We start from the raw sequence: 17,188 nt of genomic DNA on the forward strand, positions 1-17,188 counted from the left end.
CTGTTTCACTATCATGTAGAACTCATGAAGGAAAATAATACAAAATAGGACTGGAAAAGAGAGACTTGGGGCCCCAATGGAAGTCATTAAATGCCAGGCAGAGAAATTAATACTAAAATCATTAAGAAGTCATTGAAGATATTTGATTAGCATGGTGCCACAGTCAAAACTTTTTGACAGCTTGACAACTATGTGGAGAATGGATTAGAGAGGGGAGAAATCAAAAACATCAAGAACAATGAGCAATCTCTGCTAATAGTTTAGGCAAGAAATAATGAGGAACTAAGTTAACTGAGAGTAGAGGAAAAGGGACACATATGAAGGATGATAGGGAGAAAGAATAGGCAAGATGAAAACTGACAATCTAAATATGAAAAAGAAGAGTAAAGGATGACTCCAGAGTTATGAATTTTTATATTCTGGAGAATGGTAACGTTCTTAAAAGATATAGGCAATGGAAGAGGAATAGGTTTGGGGTGGGAGGGGAAGAATTTCTGTTTTGGACATGTTGAATTTGAGATACTGATGGAACCTCTATGTGGAAATACCCATCAGGCTGTTGGAGATGAGGAAAATATTAAGGCTAGACATATACATTTGGAAATAATTATCATAGAGATAATCATTAAACCCATAGGAGCTAAGAAGATCATTGAATATAGAAAGAACAAGGGTGATGCAGGATTGAGGCTAGGGAGGACCTGCATTTAGGAAAGCAGGATACTCAAGAAAGCAGCTGGTGACCCAAACCTGAAGACTGGGAAAGTATGGATAATAGAAAGACATAAGAGCAAGAGATTTGAGGGTGAGGAAACTGAATTGTTAAATAGTTTAGTTAATAACACCAAAACTACAAGAAAAGGAACAAAGGTGACAAATTGGGAGAATAGGGAATATTGTATGGTGAAAGAAGTCATTATCCTAGGCAGTCAATTAACTTCTTTGTCCATCTACTTATTTTCAGAAAGAACTGGTTTAAGTGTAGGAAAAGTCAATGGTAATGGTAAAATAAATTTTGATATAATTATTCATAACTTCCCTAAAGAAATTTGGCAGGGCAATACTATAGATTTATGGGCTAGGAAGGACTATTAAAATATGTTTTCATACAATATTAAAGCTGATACATACCTCAGGAATGATTAACTACAACATCTCCATTTATAAATGTTCATAAACCTGAAACCTTCTCCATAGAAGGAAGGGAATCCTATTTTTAAATATCCCCAAAAGGAAACAACAGGTCACCTTTTCTTTTTTTCCCTATATTAAATGGCACAGTGAAAGTATGTATCATCTACATTTCTCTGGCCATAATAAAATTTCATTTGTCTGTTTTCCTTTTCTCATTGGTCTGAATAGAATTGAGAGAAAGGGTCAGTTAACAATTAGGACTAAACAACATGGTTCTGTGAAAAGATCACTGTATTAAGAGAGAGGAGACTTGGATGCTGCATCCATCAATTAACATATAATCTTAAGAAAGCCACTGAACTTTTTTGTTTTAAAGAGTTCCCTATTGTCAGGTGGAATTTACAACTGGCATATCTAATTCACAGGGTTATTCTAAAGATTAGAGTTTTACTCAAATGAGTGAGAAATGCATTATGGGAAAGTAGCTTCCTGGCCACTACTCAATGAATTAAATGAACTCAAGCTGCTATTGGAAATGAAGCAACTCTGGCAGGTAGGTCAGAAGGTAGAGGTAATAGAATAGTGATTGAATGGTGCAGAAATGGATATAAAAAGGAGATCTTAGATTTAGATTTAGAGCTAGAAGGACATGTTCTTTTCCCCACTGCTAGTTTTATAAACATGGAAACTGAAGTCAAGGAGAGATCATGAGATCATAATGTAGTAAATGGCAGATTTAGAAGTTAAAATTAGGTTCTCTGATTTCAAATCCAGTGTTTTTTTCCCTATATCATAATGAAAGAGTGGTAACAGTAGCAGTGGTAAATTTGTGGTATTTTTAAGTGAAGTTATGAACCAACCTTTTCTTCTCACTTCAAACAAAAACATGGAGTCATTTATCAGTTGCAAATGAGAGAATTGAAAAAAATTCAAAGGACTCATTATTTTAGAGCTAGCTGAGACCTTGGAAAGGAAAGCAAGGAAAGAGCTGAAGAATGAAAGTAAGATATTGGAAGAGATATAAAAAAGGGACGAAAAAAGAGAAATGATAAGACAAGCTAAAGGGAGGCTTAGGGACTCAACCCTTCACCTCTATTCAGATGAGAAAATTCAGGTTCAGGAAAGAAAAGTGACCTATCCAAAGTCCAAAACTACTTAGAAGAGAAGCAAGGAGTCTCTAGAGCCTTGATGTCCCCCATCTATGATCTTTCTACTTTACCATAGCTGCCTCTCGTATCTTGCAAGAGCTATAGGAAGTGCAGAGGATGGGAGAATAAAAAAAGATAAGGAACAGAAAAAAAAAGAGGAGAGAGAAGAGAACTGAACTTTGATGATTTCTATTAGGGTAGGGTAATACTTGGTAAACATTTCAAGAAACAATTTGTTGTGACTCTCACAAAAGATGGAAATGGCATCTCAGAAAAATAATGTGAAAACTCATGGTTACCTCATTGATCATGGATTATTGGAATCAGGAGGATTTTTGTGGTCACTTTGTCTAATCTCTTTATTTTATTGATAAGCCAAATGGAGGTTCATAGATAAATATAGTGGAGGGTCATAAAGCTAGCTCTCATTGGCCTCTTTCTCCATGATTTATTTTCTTTAATCAGACCTCTTCTTACCCTCCCTCTTCTATAGATTTCAGGGAAAAAATATTTCATGCCAGTTTTTATTGAGATTTTTTGAGATTACTTTTTATTGTAACAGCTGATATTAAAAACAAATAGAATAAACCAATATGTTGCTTTCTTGATCATCCTAACCATTTCTGGAAATATGATGCCATTGGCTTACAAGGGGTTGGGGGGTTTGACAACTGACAAGGAAAGGTCTTACGAAATAAAAATTATTGTTATTTGTCCTTCATTCTGGAAGAGGACCATGACATCAGGGAAGTGATGCCCTGGCATGCAAATGGATTGGATTTAAGGGAGGGAGGACTATGCGAGGTGACGTATTTCACTTCTCCCTCAGAGCCATGTAGGTCCAGTGGCAAGATCTAGATCAAGATGACTGGATATGGCCCTGGATAATATAATTATTCTTATTGGAAATGATGAATCTTTTGAATTCTCAAGGTAATTATGGGTAGATCTGATATTAGTATATTCATAAATTGAAGCCTCCAAATGAAATGGACAGAGTAGAACACAAAACCGGCTTTATTACCTACCAAATCATTCCTTGGTTGTAGACCAAATGGAGCACATTTTCAGCTATTTTGAATTCTCCATATTCAGGCTAGAAGTAAAGATGAGTAATTAGTAGATAAAATATTGCAAATCTTTTTGTTCAAACCAGAGAATTATACTCATGTTTACAATGCAATGGAGTCTTAGAAATTCAAGGGTGAGTTTGTGGAAATGGCATGATGTGTGTGTGTGTGTGTGTGTGTGTGTGTGTATGAGAGATTAGTCTTATGAAATTTTTGTCTCTTCCCTTCTCCCAAATAATAATCTTTCTTACAGCTCCTAAGTCTGGCTAATTTAGTAAATAACCATCAGGAGAGGGTAAAGTTAGCTCCCTCAGAACTTGAATAAGACATCTTAAATCAATATATCACTGAACTTACAAATTTGCTTTCCAAGTCCCAACACCAACAGTCACTTAAATATCGAACAAAAAGACCACGGAAAAAATCAATAAGTAGAATGCTTGCCACTGTGAAAATCATATCAATAATGGAGAGTTTCAGCATTTCCTGTAAAGTAAAAGGTTTTGTGTTATTGACTATTTAAATTCAATGGCTTCTTCCTGTCGATTCTATTTCTATTGCCATCTATGTCTATTTACACTCTCTTGCTTCTCAGGAGTTAGTCATCACAAACTTTTTCCCTCATAGGTAGTAAATAGATTATTTGTTAAAGTCTGATTACCTGTCCAACATATGTTTCCCAGCATTGGTCCTGTTGATTCTGCACATTGTAGTTGTAGGAAGTTGACTTATTAGTAATGGTAGTGGGTATCAGGTAATTCTGAAATGTGCTGTTTTGTTTCCCTTGGATACCAGGAATAGTTGGTGGCCATTTTTCTTTCTCAGGAAGTGCTCTGGTAGGTAGAAAGTAAGGGAAATCTACCCAGTTGCTTGCATTATTTTTAATTTCAGCTTCCTGCAGGAAGGAAAACAAAGTTTGCACACACCTGTGTCAATGAAACTCTGTTGTCAGGGATGTCTTTCCTTCAACAAATAACCTTATTTGCTGATAGGATGAGAAATCTAATTAATTTTGGCCAAGAATAGTTATTAGAGAGCTGGGAATTAGTTTTTGTTCTAGTAGTTATTAGTTTAGCCTGGAAAAGAGAAGACTGGGAAGGGGAAGGCACATCATAGCTTTTTCACGTATTTGAAGGGTTGCCACATGAAACATAACCTGGAATTGTTCCATTTGGTCTTAGAAAGTAGAACCAAGGTACCGTCAGTGGAAGCTGCAAAGTAGCAAATTTGGGCTTAATGTCAGGAAACATTTGCTAGTAGTTGATCTGTTCAAAGTACAATGGCATGCCTAGAGAGCAAGGGGGTGCTCATTCCTTGAAGATCTTCAGCAGAGGATGGCTTACTATTTGTCAGAGGATGTTATAATGGGGACTCATTTTGCATATGGGTTAGACTAGATGTTTGCTAGAATTTTTTCTAATTCTCAAGTTCTGTGATTCTGTGAGTTCCTACTCCAATGAAATCAGAGGTCTGATGATAGATAGACAGACAGATAGATGGTATATTATAAATACAGATAGTGTGTATGTGTGTGTGTGTGTGTGTGTGTGTCCTGTTGGATTAACACATATATACCTATGTATTTATATGTATGGATAATGAGGGGGAGAGAGAAGTTTGATTGGGTAAGACTTGTGATTTCATTTTCTCTAGATATTCCTTCTACTCTGTCTCAAGGTCTTTTTAAAAATTACCACTCCACTTCTCCATTGCTCATTGGCTCTCAGATTTAGTGTACAATTGCCAGAGACCCCAGGTTTGGGACCTAGGATAACTAATCCAATTCACCATATTCATCACAGCTCTGACTTCCAGATTTTCTGGGGTGCTCTTGGAGGACATGGACATAAAGTCACACTTTGTTTTATCAATGAAAGAGCAACTCATATTTGAGATGTGTTCTTTGTGAAGGTGTTTTTTTTTTTCTTTCCTTCTTTCCTTCCTTCCTGCCTGCCTGCCTTCTTTCCTTCCTTCCTTCCTTCCTTCCTTCCTTCCTTCCTTCCTTCCTTCCTTCCTTCCTTCCTTCCTTCCTTCCTTCCTTCCTTCCTTCCTTCCTTCCTTCCTTCTTTCCTTCCTTCCTTCCTTCCTTCCTTCCTTCCTTCCTTCCTTCCTTCCTTCCTTCCTTCTTTCCTTCCTTCCTTCCTTCCTTCCTTCCTTCCTTCCTTCCTGCCTTCCTGCCTTCTTTCCTTCCTTCCTTCCTTCCTTCCTTCCTGCCTTCTTTCCTGCCTTCTTTCCTTCCTTCCTTCATTCTTTCTGCCTTCCTTCCTTCTTCCCTCCCTCCCTCCCTTCCTGCCTGCCTTCCTTCCTCCCTTCCTCCCTACCTTCCTGCCTTCCTTTCTTCCTGCCCTCCTCTCTCTTTCTCTTCCTTCTTTTCTTCGTTCCTCTCTCCCTTTTGCCCTCCTTTTCTTCCTCCCTTCCTCTTTTGCTCTCTCCCTCCCTCCCCTCTTCCCTTTTTTCCTTCCTTTCTTTCTTTCTTTTCTGGAGCAGGTAGATATTTTTCACTATATACAAATCTAGCAGCAACAGCAGCAGTAGTAGTAATAGTATTAGTCTTTCTCCTGTGTGTCTGAGGATGCTATTAGAGGATGTTTTAATACTCACAGCAATACTCATGCTGTTCACCTTGTCCAGAAGTGCAATGATTAAGCTGTACAGGTTTCCCAGGTATAACACAAGAACCCTGCAAATAAATTTACACTGCACAATTAGGCTGTTGAAATTTAGTTGATGAATGTGAATTGAAAAAATTAGAGGTAATTGCAATCAATCTAGTATGATGGGAAATGTTGAGAGAGTTTCTGGAAATCTAATCCTGTGTTTGTTTGCCACACTAGTTATGTGACCTTGAACAAATAACTCCAGTTCTCTGTGGTTGTTTCTTTCCTTGCAAAATGCAGGGATTAGACTAGATCAAGTATCTTAAACCAACCACAGAAAACAGTTTATAATCCTTTCCCTTCTACAATATGTTATCCCACCTATTGTTCCTTTTTTTCAGGTAAGTATATGATCAGATTTGTGAATAGAAACAGATTCAGATAATAGTACAAACCAATGTGCACTTTAAACAGACACTCCCTTCCCTTTCCTTTACTAAAGACAAGAAGTTAGGAGCAGGGAGGGAAGAGAAGTCACAAAGATAAAGAAAGCATAACCCCTCACTCCAAGGAGGTACAATCTAGAAGAGCTGTATTAAGACAAATCACTAAGCTTTTTTTCCTTATTGTGAAACAAAAAAATGGTATCAATTGACCTAATATGATTATTTTGAGGACAAATGAAATAAATTAGATTCTTCTTAATGCCTCCTAGTAAGGTAAGCATAAAGAAAGGCATTTCCCTCTCAGATCAAAAGAAGAGAGTGATATAGTAAAAAAAATAGTGAACTTGGTCCTAGCTCTGTAATCACTCAAATATATATACCATAGGGAAGTCATATAATGTCTGAGAACTTCAGATTACATTGGTAAAATGAGGAACCAGTTAAATAATCTCTAGAGTTTCTTCTGATCCTAAATTTTCTAGAATCTAGTCCATTTTTTGGTGATGCCATCTCCGTAGAAGGTAAATATGTCTTCATTATTTGTATAATTATTAGAGGAGGTCTTTGGAGTTGAGGAGAGCAGAATAGGATACAGCTTCATTTCACATTCATTAGCTACTAAACATACTTATGTCAGGTTCTCAATGTTAAGCTCTGACTAATTTCTTCAAGGGATTACAAACCTGCTGTGTTTTAGTTCTTATGGAAGGGGTACTACATACATTGATCATATAGAAAGTGATTATTGTACCTTGCAAGTTGGAATCTCAAAGTGGTTCGTGGGTGGTACATCTCTAATGCAGCCACAAGTTCAAAGGCAGAAGGAGCTATCATAGTTATCAGGGAAACTACCACACTGACCTATAGAGGGAAGAAAGATTATACTTAGAGGTTTGAAGTCATCTGAAAATTTTATATTAGTTATAATTTTTGACATCCAAGGACACATAGTATTCTGTATATTATAATACATAATAAAACAAGTGATGTGGGTGATTCAGAATGTCACATGATTCACAAAACAGTAAGTAACTCTTAAAATAACAATGGTTACTTGATGTTGAAAGCTGTTAAAATAATGATAATAATGTACTTAGATAATGGGAGAACTGATCTTTATTTTATGTGATTATACCACCCAATATTTCTCAGACTAAGTATCTGGGGAAAATTCAAATTTATGCATTTAGAACTGGAAAGGACTATAAAGATAATGAAGCTCTGTGTTATCAAATTCAAATAGAAAAGGGAGCACTAAATTACTGTTAGGATCCTTACAACTGCATATTGACTTAGAAAACTAAAGGGACTATTACAATAACATATTAACTAGTCTTTTCTCCTCATCTTTTTTCCTCTCCAAATCTATTGCTACCAAGAAGTTTTTTTACTGCATAATTTTGGACATGTTACTTCTCTGCTCAAACTCCCTATTGTCCACTAATTAAAGTTTAAATTTCTTAAACTAGAAGCAAGGCCAGCCTGTTGTCATCTACCTTTCCAGTATTATCTTTGTTCCTTGTACTTTTTGCTTCTGTTTCCCACTTCTATGTCTTCTCTCATTCTGATCCCTATACCTATGCTAATCAGTTAAATCTGATTCAGCTTTATTTATTGGATTCTTATTTATTCTTAAAGCCCAATTAAAACATAAACTTCTGCATTAGCCTCCTTTGCTCTTCTCAATAAGATAATTTCCTTTAGGATCTCATATAGCAACTAATCTTATAACCCTTTGATGAACTTGTCATAGGTACATATATTACATGACTTGTAGACTAAGTTCTATGAGGTCACTGTGTCTTATTTTAGTCTTTGATCTCCATCACCATAGAGAACAGTGCTCTGAAAATAGTAGATACTTAATTCAATAATCAATTTGAATTCAATAATCAATTTCATTGTCCTTTTCTGTAATCTATTCACTCTGTCACCATTTCTCTCACCTTGGATAAAAATCTAAGACTAAGGGGAAAAACATGGAAAAATAAAGAAGATAAAGGTGGTTCAATAAGAATTCATATCATATTTGATTCATTTTTCAGACAATTATAACTTGTGGTTGACCATCTTCACTAAGAAGAGAGAAGAGAGAAAGATATCAAATAGATTTAAGTTTGAGTTGTGACTTTACTGACAGAGAGGCTGTTAGCAGGAGAAATTATGGAATGTATTTTTAATGTCACAGCAAAATAATATGGATAGATATTCATTCAAGTAGTCAATGTAGTTTTAACAGGTTGACTAAGCAGATTATCTCTTAAAATCCTTTTTATCATTGGCCCCATATCATAACTCACTTTGAAAAGCCATTCAGCAGGATTGTGACTATTATACCATTCCTAGAATTTTTGCCATTTTTATATTGTGATTCTAAAGTATTAGAGTGGGAAAGGACCTAAACTTAGAGCTCCCTAAGAACTTGATTATTAAATTCCTCTCAACACATCTATAAAGTAAAAATCCTTCTGCTTTTAAAATCTCTGTAGGTAAACAGGCAATCTCTGGAGCTAAGATGATATTTGTACTAAGGATATATGAAGTAGCAGAGGATCAACTTGAACTAGCATTTCCAAAGGCCTCTGTGTTTGAGAAGAATAAAATTGTTCTATTAAGAGTTGAAGTGCACAGTTGCTGGCTTACATCATTTGCATTCTAAATTTTACAGAATAGGTATAATAAGCAACTCTTGTGTATGTGGAATAAGGGTAAGTTTTTAGAGATATTTCTGACAGTACTTGACGAAAAAGCAACACAGTTGCACTGACTGCAAATCAATATTTTCAACAGGAAACTGGAAGGCGTCTTCTCAAAGGCACTCTTGTTCAAACTGAGCTAATATGTAAAACCTCATTCTTTTCCCAAAGGGTCAGTTCTTCTTTGGTCCGTTCCAACTTCTGTGATCGATCTACCACAAAGTAGATGAGATAAATGCTCCCAGCAAGTGAAAGGAGCACTAGGATGTTTGCAATAATTCGGAGACATATGGTCACTGCCCTGAAAAAAAAAAGAAATGAAAAAGGGTCACAGGATTCTTTGGAAGGGTAGTTATCACATAGTGTACTTTATGTCATGAAATACATTTTCTTTAAATTAGAGTTTCTGTTTGGAATAATAATAGACTATTTGTACAGTTACTTATTTCTTGAGGAATATAACATTTAGAGGGTTGTGAAAGCTACCAGCATGCCTCCTTCTTGCCCTCCTTTGTTTTCCTTAATACTATGTGGTGTTGGAGACTTCTGTATAGAATGTATGGATGGATACACTGATTCTTCTTTATTGCCATAATAAATTGTGCTCCTTTTCTGGGATTCTGCTTGGGGTACATTTTGGAACTAATGTGCTACCCTTGATACACAAAGTTAATAATATCTTAGATTTCAGGAGTACTTTATATTTCAAAAGTATTTTCTATACAATTTCTCATGAGATTATATTCATTATGTGGATGAAGAAATAGAGTTGGAAATATTAAGAGAAAGGGAACCACAATAATAAGTAGCAGAGCAGGTGAGGCAGCATGGTGAATTCTTAAGAGCTCTCAATTTAATGAAAGAAGAAAAGCAGGGTCAATATGCAAGAATGGTAAGAAATATTCTATGGTAATCTCTGCTCTACAAACTTCTCTAAAGAGATCTATAAAATGCAGCAGACCAAATCTTGAGAAGGAAATCCTGAAAAAGTTACAATGAATCATTTGTACATCCCAACTTGGTATAGGAAGATAGGAGATACTGTAGATCCTAGGACTGCTCAGGACCATACCACATGTGGAGCACTCCAAGGCCCAAAATAAGAGGAGGCTCCAGAGCCATGCTAGGTACCATTAGAAACATGCTGGAGTATTACAATGAAGACAAGATATGAACTGACAGCTTTGTCACACACTACCCAATTCCAGGGGTAGATCCAGGATGCACTGAAAAGGGGACCTGTACAGGAGAGTGTTAATTCCAGATAGGGAGGCACTGAGCTATGTATAAAGAATGGAGAAACTTCATAGCTTTCTTGTTGGTTTATACGGATTGAATTCAGCAGCACCACTTTATCAGACCACTTTGTGTGTGTTGAAGGCTTACAGATACTTAGTCTGTCCCAAGATTGTAGAATAACATCCTCCATATTACCATAGGAAAACAGCAAGAGGACCAACCCTGAGTTTTTCTCCAGAAGTGTGGTAGAACCCAGTCCTAATATCAAGTCTAAAGTAAGAAAGTAGACTGAAAGAATATCAATTTTTTAAAAGATCCTTGCTATTATCAATTATTATGGTAGCAAAGATGCTCAAGACAGAAACTCAGAAGAAAAAAATGATTCCAAAATATCTACAAGCATTGCCTTGGATAAAGATATAGCACAGTAATTGCTGGAAAAGATAAAGCAAAAATAAAAAAAAGTGAAATGAGATCACCTGAATGGAAAATATGAGTGAATAAATTATTTTGACTATTATAAATACTCAGATTAATTATAAAGGACATATAAAAATACTCTCTACATCCAGAAAAAAGAATTAAAAATAGAAGTATGTATTGAATAATTTTACATATATCTATATATATAATCTATGTTTATCTATATATCTATATCTATTTGGGTCTAATGGGGGCCATCTCTAAGGCAGGAGGAATAGGGAAAGAAGAGAAAAAAAAAGAAATGTACATGACAATTTTGTTATGTATTTGAAAGAAATGGCAAGTTGCACATAATTTGCAGTTTCATGTACAATCATTTTTTTTTATTGTACCATGTTATGGAAAGGCTTGTTTTATTCCATAGATTAAAAATAAAATAAATCAAATTTTAAAAAGAAAGATGTGAAGAAAGAATTGGGAAAGGAATTAGTAGTTTGGCATAAGAAATACAAAACCTGATCCACACAATAAACTTTCTAAATAATCAAATGGACCAGATATATACCAATAGTTGACTCTATGAGACAAGAAAACAAAGTCAAAAACCTGAAAAATAGAAAAAATTATAAGATATTTCATTACATTAAAAAGACCTGAAAAACAGATTGCAGATAAAAAATCTAAGAAACATTGGATTATCTGAATGCCATGACCAAGATATTAAATTTGAAAAAAATACTAAATCTATCTAGGTTTTTTAGAACAGTAGGGCAAAATAGAAACAGAAAGAATCCACCAACCAATAATTCCCTAATAGAGTCAAAGGAACTGAGTTCAAATGCTGCTTTTGCTGCTTTAGGCAGCAACTTGAGAAAATCAATGGACTTTTATGGGCCTCAATATTCTCATTTGTAAAATGTAAAATTTGTAATATGGATTAGATGATTTCTTAATTCCCTTCCACTTCAAATTTATGATTCCATGAACTCATGATTTAAATTCAGATTTTCCAGCCCTAAGTTTAGTTTAGGATTTTTTTTTTTTTTTTTTTTTTTGCCATATTAACCCTGCTTTAAGAAGCATTTAAAGGATTTTTCTAGTATTGATGATGGATTTGCATCAATTCAATCTTACTTTTTGTTGTTTTCTTCTAGTAAAATGCTTTAAGAAATAGCAAAATTAAGAGTGTTGATAATATGGAAAAATGTGAAGTTTCTATAGTTCACCTAACATTTGAACCTATGTCCAATATAATAAAAATCTTTTTGCTCCAGAAATATGGAGAATTTAGTCAATTTTGTTTCTAATCTTTGGATAGAAGTTTATAAACTTTTTCTTATATTAGAGTCCCTTTACTTAGTTTCCTAAGTATGAGAAACTAATATTGATATTTCATAGAGCCAACAGACATTAGAACTGAGAACAAACTCAGATATTAAATCCTTTTCTCACAGATGGAGAAATGGAAGCTCAGAAAAATAAAATGGCTTTTCTAAAGTGATGTAGCTAATGAGTGGCAGAGCCAGTAATAGAACATATATTGTACAATTCTTTTTTAGCTTTTTCTGCTACATGAAAATGGTCCTTCTTCCCAAAAGAAAAGATCTTTTATTATCACTTAGTTTACTAAGTATGCATTGAGAAAAATCTAATTGATTATCTCTAACTCTTTAGAAAAGCCAGTAATTTATAGGAGGGAAAAAATAAAGATTGACATAGGATTTCAAGTTCTGACTCTTAGGCTTAAAAGTTCTGTGATCAGTTAAATAATTTTTTCTGAGTCTGAACGTCTTCTTTTGTAAAATAGAGATGACCATACGTTCAATGACCACCTCACAAGTTTCCTATAAAGCAAACTTTTTTTTTAAACTCTAAAACACCAGATAAATTTGAGCCACTATTATTTTTTTTTTCTGGGAGAAACTTTCTGTGTTCTGGAAACATCAAAGAGCATAGACATTTAGTTATTTTTAAAATAACACAATGAAAGGAAATAACATCTGTATATCTTCCTGGACCTTTCCTTTTTCTAGGAGGTTGAATTAGTTCTAGACATCATCACTCAGTGCTGGCTTAATATTAAATTTCCATGGGTCACAAAATATAAAATGGAAGACTGAGAGAAACAAGGGAAGTGATGTGTAAATTGCAATGATAGTTCAAATGATGTAAGTATGCATTTGATAAGCTGAAACCAAAAGATGTAGCCTAGGAAATGTTGTAAATGCTGGATTTGAACTGAGAAAGTTCCTCAATTATAGATTTTATGATCTTCAAGAGAAAGGCTTATTTCTGAAGAAAGAGAGGACTTTTGATAAAAAGAACTCAAGTATCTGCTCATTTGATGCCTGAATATCCCATATTGTGTTGAGGGAAAGCCACAGAATATATTTTTGAAGTAGAAAATCAAATAATTATTTCCTTCAGACTTCTTTAGAAGCTTATATTATCTCATGAGATTTTGAGACACACTTTTCTGAATTGTATGTGTAGTATGGAAAGACATGGAATCTATCTCAATTCCACGTTAGAAAAATTATCAAAATACTCAATATTGTATCATCAAAGGATGATAACAATGTGGAATATAAAGAACATTGGTAAGAATACATATAGAAGTAAGATACAGCTGAGTGAGCTACTGATTTGAAAAAAAAAAAATGAATCGGAAATACATGAGTGAATTGGATGAACATAAATGTACCATCTTAATACATACAAATTTTTGCTTTTCTTCTTCTCTTGTTCTTCTAAGATAGCCTCCTTTAAGAAAACATATAACATTAAAACAGCATTGTGTAATAAAATGAATCTTATCACTGATAATACTATTTTCTTTTTATTATAAAACTTATTGTTCTAAGCATGTTATTGGTTTTGAAGTTGTAAGAATAAGAATGAAGGTCTCAGGGTTAAAAGTCTATTATTTGTCTTTGTTAAAATATAGGGATGCTCTTTGGGGATACTGAAATCAATAGACTGCACAACCTTCCATGAAAAGACCATAGGCTTCTATGCTGTTTCAATTTTTTCTTCCCTCTCATTTTACCACTTATATGTTTCTTCTTTTCTTGTCAGCTTAGTTGTCATTTTAGCTATCAACATTCCCTTTTTGAGCTGTCCCTTGGCCCCCTTCCTTTCTTATTTTCTGGTTCTCATCTAATGTGAGCTGGTCACCAGATCACAGACTTTCAAATTTAAAGGACATTTCTAGAGGCCCTCTAGTCCCATGTATATATGAACAAGAATACTCTCTAACACAGACACACACAACATGTGTTCATTTAGCCTTTGCTTTCAGAATTCAGTTGAGGGAAATCCTCAAATGTAGCCCATTGTAATTTTGGATAACTATAATGTTTAAATATTTTTATTATAGGAAGCTTAAATTTTCCTTTTTTGTATTTTTATCCATTATTCCTAGTTCTGCCAAATAATGCAAGTTTAAATCCTTCCCTCTACTCTTTTCACAAAACTCTGAAATTTTGAAGAATTTAAAAAACATTCCCTCTTTTCTAAGCTAAATATTCTTGATTCCTATAAGTTAAAATACTTAGGTAAGTATCCTTGCAAGAATTGCTTATAAAAGTTTATAAATTGTGTAAGATTCAGGGGAGTTATCCTATTAGAAAAGTGCATGAATTTTAGAACTTTAATTCTACATCTTTAGCTAGTCCTTTTTGCTTATTTCCAGCTGTTTAGCTACATCCTGGATAGTTAAGATTGCCAGGCAAATGGTCTTTGGATAAGACGGGGGCTACTGTAAGCCATCTGTTCTTCTTGATTCCACAGTCCTTTTATTGCTGGAATGCATTCCCTCCTTAATTTTTCCTTTTGGAATCTTTATCTTTCTTCAAGTCCCAGCTTTTGTGGACTTTGTATTCCCAGAGGCCTACCAAATAGCACCTAAACATTTCTTGAACAGAATTTACTTTCTTCAAATGGTTACCAACATTAGCTGGAAATAATTTGTAAACTGAACAATACAAATACATATTTCTAAGAATAACCTAAGAATCAGAATAAGAATAACCCTAATAATCTCTAAGAATGGCAACATGACTAGTAGGTAAGGGAAGGTTCAGTTTGTTATGGTAGAATAAGTATTGGTCTGTGGCATGAAAAGGCTCAAATCCTCTGATGATTATTTCATGATTTTACTCAAGTCATTTAATTTCCTCAGAGATCAGTTTTCTTATTTGCAAAAATAAATTGACTGGACCAATCTCTTCTGAAATGCCTACAATTTTAAATTAATTTCATGATTCTTTGAACATGACATTTTTCTGAAGTGGATAATGTTAAGACTCTCAGAAATATCAAAAAAAATTAAAATAGTGATTTTGTTAATTAAAATGAAGACAATATAAATTAAGATGTTAAGACCTGAAAAGATTAAGCTAACAATCTTCCTGTGTGCATGTATTGGGACAGGGGAGAAGTGGGATTAGTGTTTTATTTTTAGTTTTTTTTTTTTTTTGAAGGACGCTTAAACGTTCCAAATAAATTTATTGGGCAACTTCCCAAAGCAATATTCTTAGGGAAACTCTTTATCCACAAGCTCTATATTGTTGGTTTAGCAGTCACATCAGCTCACCCTGATGCTATTCACGATTGCAGCAGCCTTGCTCTCTGCAGCTTCTGGGTTTCCTATGAGATAATCCCAAGCACAAAATACTCGCCAGCAAAATGTGTAGTTTTCATTGGATGCACTTGCAAGGCTCATTCTGGAATTCTTTGCCATTCTGTAAAATACCATCAGAAAGGGAATCAGAAATACTCCACTCACATGGCTACCCAGTGTCTGCCTCAAGTCTGATATATTTTTTCCACATAAATATACTTCATATTGGCAAGAGAATATTGAAGGCAATGTTCATCTTTTTTTTTTTTTTTTTTTTTTTTGTGAGACAATCTGATAGATGAGTTAATGGACACAGAGCAGCTCTTAGAGCTAGTGGAACCTGGGTTCAAGTCCCTGGGACATATACTGGCTCTTCTCAGTAGTCCAGACAAATCTTTTAAAATTATAAGTTGCAGAGAAATTTCTGATCTATATTGATAGAGTGTATTTCCTTATTTGGAAGCTCTTTGTAACAGTGAATTAATAGGACCAGTACTTATCTTAATTTTAATAAAGTGATAATACCATTTTCTGAGAATAGTTGTTTTAAAGTATTTTCACATATAGAATGCCATCTGATCCTTCTTTTGAAAGAAAAACGTCTTTTATTCCCTTATTAAAATGAAAATAAATGAAACTGAGAGATTAATGATTTTTACCAAGGTTAAGCAGCTAAGAAAGTGTTTGGGGCCTAGAAACCAGATTTCTTTTCACTACATATCCTCTGCTTTCTATTTTATTCATTTTCTAAATTTTTATTATTTTAAAATCTGTATTCAAATAAATTTTAAATATCAAATAAGACAACCATTTTCTTATACGCAGTTGAACAGAAAAAGAGGATTATAAATAAAACTGTTAATTTCTATCACATAGATTGCTTTTATTTTAAAATACATAATAAAGTAACTATCAAAGCTTCCCTGCTTGGATATGATTTTCTCTGGCCTTCCTTCTGTTCATAAAAAACAAGAAAACAAACAAAATCTTCAATAATCTCTTTACTTTTATCTTTCTCTTTTTTTCTAGCTAGCCTATTCTAATTTCCTTCTCCCTCTCATACTTCCACTACCTCCAAAAAAAAAAAATCACTTTAAAAGGACAAAACCAAACCTTTTTAATGACCTGACATGATCAAGCAAACAAATTTCCAGTTTGTCCACATCTGAAAATGATAGCCTGCTTTTTAACTGAGCTGCAGTAAAGGTAAGAAAGTCAATTCCAAGCGTATGACGATATTCACTTTAAATAATATCACACTAAAAACCAGTAAAAGGAACAATGATAGGTTGAGTATATGCTCTGTTTTTTTCTTTCTCTCCTTGACCATCCCCTAAGTTAGTATGACTATATTTATATAGCTCTAGAATTTGAGAACTGTAAGAAACTTTTGAGAGATCTTAGCCTACCTATCTTATTTATTTAATTTTTTTTACAATAAAGAGAATGAAACCCAGAAAGGGAGAATAATTTACTTAAGGTTGAAGAGTCAGTAAACTGGAGTTAGAAATCTGTTCTCCTATCAGTCAATTCTTTATCAATACAATTTGATACATTTAATTGTATATTTGGTTCTTGGGATATATTAGAGCACAGATACAGCCTTTGGACTCAAGGAGCACATTAGAGTAGAAAAGATGGACTAATTTAGTTAAAGGAGACCCTCATGTTTCTTATATTTATAGTGGAATTAATAAGCTTAGAAAGCAGTGTTAACTTTAAAGCTATCAGGTACAATCAAATTGGCTAAATTAAATTCAGTTGCCTTCCCTTTCCTTGAAAGTAACTTTACTTGAAGTGTAAGATTTGGC

General features: G+C 34.1%; 1 protein-coding gene across 1 annotated transcript in view; it reads right to left on the reverse strand.

Annotated features, from left to right (window-relative positions):
* Positions 1-17,188, reverse strand: part of TMC3 (transmembrane channel like 3) — a 58,230-nt gene that overhangs the window by 16,481 nt on the left and 24,561 nt on the right. The window contains exons 8-15 of the mRNA XM_074285228.1: positions 15,351-15,498; positions 13,473-13,516; positions 9,245-9,392; positions 7,147-7,256; positions 5,954-6,032; positions 4,014-4,247; positions 3,710-3,838; positions 3,311-3,378 (exon numbers count right to left, since the gene is read on the reverse strand). Coding sequence (XP_074141329.1) covers positions 3,311-3,378; positions 3,710-3,838; positions 4,014-4,247; positions 5,954-6,032; positions 7,147-7,256; positions 9,245-9,392; positions 13,473-13,516; positions 15,351-15,498 — 960 coding nt within the window. The remainder of the gene's footprint in view (positions 1-3,310; positions 3,379-3,709; positions 3,839-4,013; positions 4,248-5,953; positions 6,033-7,146; positions 7,257-9,244; positions 9,393-13,472; positions 13,517-15,350; positions 15,499-17,188) is intronic.

This window comes from Sminthopsis crassicaudata, chromosome 2, assembly GCF_048593235.1.
Source record: "Sminthopsis crassicaudata isolate SCR6 chromosome 2, ASM4859323v1, whole genome shotgun sequence".
Classification (NCBI taxonomy): Eukaryota; Metazoa; Chordata; class Mammalia; order Dasyuromorphia; family Dasyuridae; genus Sminthopsis; species Sminthopsis crassicaudata.